This window comes from Ostrinia furnacalis, unplaced genomic scaffold (assembly GCF_004193835.3).
Source record: "Ostrinia furnacalis isolate ACB-3 unplaced genomic scaffold, ASM419383v2 OfSCF1026, whole genome shotgun sequence".
NCBI classification, from domain to species: domain Eukaryota; kingdom Metazoa; phylum Arthropoda; class Insecta; order Lepidoptera; family Crambidae; genus Ostrinia; species Ostrinia furnacalis.
In genome coordinates, this window is record NW_021131265.1 from 5,974 (window position 1) to 12,069 (window position 6,096).

Below are 6,096 nucleotides of genomic sequence, written 5' to 3' on the forward strand. Positions count from 1 at the left end.
CTCCCCAATGGTCGAAGCGCGACTTACGTTAACCGAATAGAACGCTGTGATTGGTTGCTGGTGTTCGGTTTAACGGCAATCTTGTATTATAACTCAAAATTTTAGGTACCTAAAATCGTGTGACCAACGTATTTCGCTTTCCCAATTCAAAATAATTATAAGAAGATATTTTTTTGACTATTGTGTGGAAAGCAAATTTAATTACGATGATTTTGGTATATGCTGCACACAAATTGAATGAAAATTGTGAATGCAGTAACCAAATGTTTCATTGCAACCGAAGGTGTGACACGATGAGAACGCGAAAAATGACCCCGTTTTTTATCGTTTCATGTGATTTTTTCGTATTATTTTTGCTTCTATTACGATAAAATTTATTTTGTATGTAGCTAAATAGATATTTTATCATCTGATTTCAAAGTTATTGTTCTAACTTATACCGTTTATGAACTATTATTGTGTGACCATCAAATTTGAGTGTAAATGAGAAGTACCCAGCTGATTAAGTTATTCCAAAAATACTGTGATCTATGTAATTACCCGTCCCGTATCCTGTTAATTGTTCTTAAGAGAACAGCTGGTGTAGAATAATGTAGGCAACTACATGATAGGCGAGCTCTACTTGACTTATTCAACACGATGAGTCTTTCCCGCAGAGTGTAAGACCACCCTCCTCCCGTGAATGTTTATCAGAGAAAGAAAAATGGTTATACGAGCATCCGGCCCAACCCTTTTGAACGTCATGGGCAGTGTAGGCCAAGTTCTCCATTTGTCTATGGTAAATTAGAAATGGTTGTCCTATCAGGACTAAATGACCTGATGATCATAATATGATTGATGAATGCTCCTCGCCAACGTTTAGCATTGGTTAGTAAATAAATAAACCCATCAAAAACAATACTTGTCAAAAAAACCAAGTCTCGCAACTCAGTTGTTCTACGGTAAAAAGTTGTGAGATCCATGTAATACCAAGTCCAGGCCAGGAAATCTTTAACGTTTTACATAAATATATTGACTTGGCCATCGCACTAAATAACTTAATTTACACGTGTTTTCATGCGATTTCCAAGTCAATATATTCATGTAAAACGTTAAAGATTTCCTGGCCTGGACTTGGTATTACATGGATCTCACAACTTTTTACCGTAGAACAACTGAGTTGCGAGACTTGGTTTTTTTGACAAGTATTGTTTTTGATGGGTTTATTTATTTACTAACCAATGCTAAACGTTGGCGAGGAGCATTCATCAATCATATTATGATCATCAGGTCATTTAGTCCTGATAGGACAACCATTTCTAATTTACCATAGACAAATGGAGAACTTGGCCTACACTGCCCATGACGTTCAAAAGGGTTGGGCCGGATGCTCGTATAACCATTTTTCTTTCTCTGATAAACATTCACGGGAGGAGGGTGGTCTTACACTCTGCGGGAAAGACTCATCGTGTTGAATAAGTCAAGTAGAGCTCGCCTATCATGTAGTTGCCTACATTATTCTACACCAGCTGTTCTCTTAAGAACAATTAACAGGATACGGGACGGGTAATTACATAGATCACAGTATTTTTGGAATAACTTAATCAGCTGGGTACTTCTCATTTACACTCAAATTTGATGGTCACACAATAATAGTTCATAAACGGTATAAGTTAGAACAATAACTTTGAAATCAGATGATAAAATATCTATTTAGCTACATACAAAATAAATTTTATCGTAATAGAAGCAAAAATAATACGAAAAAATCACATGAAACGATAAAAAACGGGGTCATTTTTCGCGTTCTCATCGTGTCACACCTTCGGTTGCAATGAAACATTTGGTTACTGCATTCACAATTTTCATTCAATTTGTGTGCAGCATATACCAAAATCATCGTAATTAAATTTGCTTTCCACACAATAGTCAAAAAAATATCTTCTTATAATTATTTTGAATTGGGAAAGCGAAATACGTTGGTCACACGATTTTAGGTACCTAAAATTTTGAGTTATAATACAAGATTGCCGTTAAACCGAACACCAGCAACCAATCACAGCGTTCTATTCGGTTAACGTAAGTCGCGCTTCGACCATTGGGGAGGTGAGATAGGTCGATCGTCGCTCCGCGAAAAAAATACGTAACTTTTTGTGATTATCCATAGACATACCGTCGCTTGCTTGAACAATATTTTCTACCTCTAAAATTTAAACAATTTAATTGAAACTTTGCCATTGAAAACTTAACATGTTAGACTTATTTGTGTAGTATTCAACTTGAACCGTTAAATTCAAATTTAAGGATAATTCATAAAAAACTAAAATTTTCGTCACGTTCGTGGCATCACCTTCGTGGTGTTTTATACACGAAGGTGATTTTAGGCCACGAAAGTGATTTCTTGCTTTGGTTTATTTTAAAATATAGTGACTGGTGTTTATGTTTTTACAATATTTTAATAACTAATAAATTATACGTGGTAAGTAGAGATCAGTACATCAATAAATAAATAAGGGCCTCGTATTTTTATTGTCTGTTTGTCTGTGTGACTGTATGCATGTCTGTATATGTGACTGTGTGTGTATCTGTTTGTAAGATAAATTTAATCTGAAGTTTGACTTAAAAGTTGTATAACAAAAATACGAGGCCCTTTGGCCTAAATAAAAAATATATTTTTGTTGAGGGACTGATAATCAGTTAGAGTTCTTTTTTATTGAGGTACTGATAATCCGTTTTTTGCTTCTTTAGCATTTCAGAATGCCACCAGTGTCACCCTTAAAACCAATTACGTAGAATCTTGTAACTTAGTAGGTGGCGTAATCGGTAAAATTTTATCTTGTATTTAAGTAGGTACCTATTTATATTATATTATTACTGTTTATCTATGAAAATAAGACAAAATATATGTTTTATAAACACTTAAGAGTCATTTACAGTAGTAAAGTTTGAAAAAATTATTGCTGTGAAGTACAGAATCACTTTCGTGGCATCAAAAAATTCAAAAAGTTAAAGCTTCCAAACGAGACTCACTATTTGCCTGATTTACTGAGAATACAATCTTCACATCAAGCGCTACAATTTTTGTTTACAAAAAGTTGAAATAAGTTAGAAATAAAATTCGCCACGAAGGTGACGATGAGAACCGTGGCGATGAGAAATAGCCAGCTATGAAATTAATAAGTTCGAGAATAGATTCTTAATAGATATACTCGTAAGTATAAACGGGTACATTCTCTTGATTTGTTGTTGAAAGTAGTTTTCGAGGTGGCTACTGTTAGCTTCCTGGCTAGCAGCAAGCGACACTAGGAGGCAGCGGGCGCGCGGCTGGTGCGGCTGGCGCGGCTGGCGCGGCTGGCGCGCTAGGAGCGCAGGAAGTGGCGCGGCGTGTAGGCGCGCGTGAGGTCGCGCTCGCTCATGGTGCGCGCGCGCGGCTTCAGCTCCGGGACGATGGCGCAGCCCAGCACCGACAGCCCGTTACTGCTCCTGCGGGCGCACCAGCTCATTGCATGTCGTTCACGTGTCACACTACCGTCCTCTTAGATGCTTTCAATACCGCCCTGAGCTGAACCTCCTAAAAATGCCGAAATGCAGGCAATGCTGATTGCGTTTATTTAGTGGGATTTACGGAAAATATTTTTTTCTGAAATAAAAATTTATTATTATTATTATGTTTGTACGCTTTGGAGCTCACGGGTCAAAAGTGGCCCTATTATTTAACGTAACACATTGCCTATTTCAGTTCGGGGCGATATTTGAAAAAAAAACACTAATCCGGTAATAGATAAGTGTATTACAAAATGGTGCGTGTGAATTGTGAAGTGAAAAGTGACTAGTGAAGTTCGTACCGCACGGGCGTGGGCTCGTCGGCGGGCAGCCAGCAGTGCAGGGAGTACCCCCGTCGCGTCTGAAACAACCGCCTTCTGGGTGTCAATATGTATACAGGCTCCTAATACGATAATTACGGGCTACATGAGTCTAAGCGAATGCCGGCTCCGGCGCCCTATTTTGAGTTGCTGTGAGAGTGTCTAAAATCGAAATAGCTGATAAACCAAAAATTCAATCCATTCTTGACAATATCTATATTTCTTTACCTACCCGTTCCCAAAATTAACAGTTACAAGTGTATGATTCTGTACAACAGATACCGTGAACATGATACCTACGTATGTACGTAGCTCCTAGCTCGTACATACAGCATTATTTACAACAGTTACCGTGCGTGAGAGCACGGCCGATCTGCCTGATGAATGAACTACACTTCGCTTAACTACTGAGGTGATGAGATCTAGTTCAGCAAGTATGAGTACTGTCGGTCCCTGGTGTGCCTGGTGGCGCGCGTACCTTCACGGAGCTCTTGGTCTTGCTGCGCGACGCGCGGAACGTCTCCAGGTCTGGCAGAGGGTCTGAAGACTTCTTCATACTCTTAGATGCAAGAATTGAAGAATCTGGGAGAATAAACAACTGATTTATTTATTTATTTATATTAAGAAGACCAGGGTTTGCTTAGTTTGCTTTTTATACACCTAGCAATATAGCAAACATTTTACTATTCTGAAATAAGGGAAATCTTTTTTTTTTTGCTTGCAAAAGCAATAGTTCTTCTGAGTTTTGTCAAAGATCTATTTTTTGAAACTAATTTGAAGGCTAATTATATTCTTTATAGCGAGGTTTAGACTAGCAATAAAACTTGCAGAAGGTTACTTCCGCAAGCTGTCACCACTATGTAAATCTTGCAGAAGTTGGCTTGCCACACCTAATTTACACGGCGGTAAACAGCTTAAACGGAAGTTAAGTTCTGCCAGATTTATTGCTAGTCAAGTCAAACCTCGCAAATTCGATTTTCTTGTATAATCGTGATTAAGCTTCAGTGGTTGTCAAGTGCAGTGTAGACGCGGCGGAGGTGATCGAGACGGCCTACCTAGAGCCTCCTTCTTCATGGTGAGCCGCAGCTTGCCGTCGGCGGGCGGCAGCGGCGGCGCGCAGCCGCACGCGCACGAGCACGCCGCGCGCGCGCACGAGCCGCAGGGGCAGTCCTGCTAGCGGCATGCGAGTTTAAAAAAAACTAATACTCACTGCATCGCAATCAAAAATAATTTCTTTACCCATAAGCATTATTGAATCTTTTTTTTTTAACAAAAAAGGCAAAATAATACATATACCGTACCTGCCGCCTGTCCGAGTCCCGCGGCGGGCGCGCGTGCGGCGGGCAGGGCTGCGGCGCGGGCGGCGGGCGCTCGTGCGGGAAGCGCAGGCGCATCTCCAGGTCGGCGGGCAGCGCGGCGCGGCACGAGCCCGCCACCGTCACCGACCATCCGCCGCTCGTCGACGAACGGGGCTCTTGAACACAACAAACGCTACCCTGTTTGTGTGCCGTTCTCGAATAGACAATTTAATGTAATATTAAAATTGATAGTCTATCTTGACGATCACGAATGGTACCTAATTTTCATAAAAACATAAATCTTCAAAACTGCCGTAACCACCGTATTGTCGACTTACCATCCGACGATTCCGTCCTCGGGTCGGGCGCGGCGTGGGCGGCGGGCGCGGCGTGGGCGGCGGGCGCGGCGGGCGCGGGCTGGCGGCGGCGCGCGGCCCGCTTGTGGCGCGCGTGCGCCGACAGCCACTTGGGCGCCAGCGAGCACAGCAGGCTGCCGCCCGAGTCGCTGCTGTCGCTCGAGCTGGTCGCGCCCGTCCCCGCGCCGCTCTTGAACTCCGGAAGCTTCACCGACTTCGTGCGAACCGTCTCTTCCTCGCTTCTCTCCACGGAGATCGTGCGAATCTTTCGTTTGTCTGTGGTCCTGAAAGCGACGTCCCGTCGCCTGTGACCCGACGGGGACGGGTCCCGTCCGCCCTCGGCCGGCGCCGGCGCCCTTCGCTCGTGCGCCTCGGATTTTCCGCGATCCCTTCTGGGTTTGGACTCCTTGCGGCCGGTGTCGCCGCGCGCGCGCGCCCGGCCGGCGTCGCGGGCGCGGTCGCCGCCCACGATGACGGGCTCGCCGGTCTCGGTCTGGATGGTGCGCACGGTGCGCAGCCACTCGCGCTCGCGGTCACACTGGGTGGTCGTCGACCGCCGCTCCTCGAACGAGTCTACTTCGACATTCGTCTCCTTGGAAC

At 43.5% G+C, this 6,096-nt stretch overlaps 1 protein-coding gene across 2 annotated transcripts; it reads right to left on the minus strand.

Annotated features, from left to right (window-relative positions):
• Positions 1-1,398: 1,398 nt before the first annotated feature.
• LOC114350950 (uncharacterized) lies at positions 1,399-5,125 on the minus strand. Of its 2 annotated transcripts, XM_028301953.1 has the most exons (5): positions 4,898-5,125; positions 4,321-4,424; positions 3,825-3,883; positions 3,142-3,462; positions 1,399-1,584 (listed from the first exon to the last, which is right to left on the minus strand). In XM_028301953.1, exons 1-4 carry the CDS (start codon positions 4,914-4,916, stop codon positions 3,339-3,341), a joined length of 306 nt encoding a protein of 101 aa, XP_028157754.1. In that variant the 5' UTR covers positions 4,917-5,125; the 3' UTR covers positions 1,399-1,584; positions 3,142-3,338. The 2 variants fall into 2 exon arrangements, 1 of the variants encoding a protein (XP_028157754.1); XR_003655747.1 differs by lacking the exons at positions 1,399-1,584; positions 4,898-5,125 and having other exon boundaries at positions 3,148-3,462; positions 3,825-3,896; positions 4,321-4,887.
• Between the last annotated feature and the right edge of the window lie 971 nt (positions 5,126-6,096).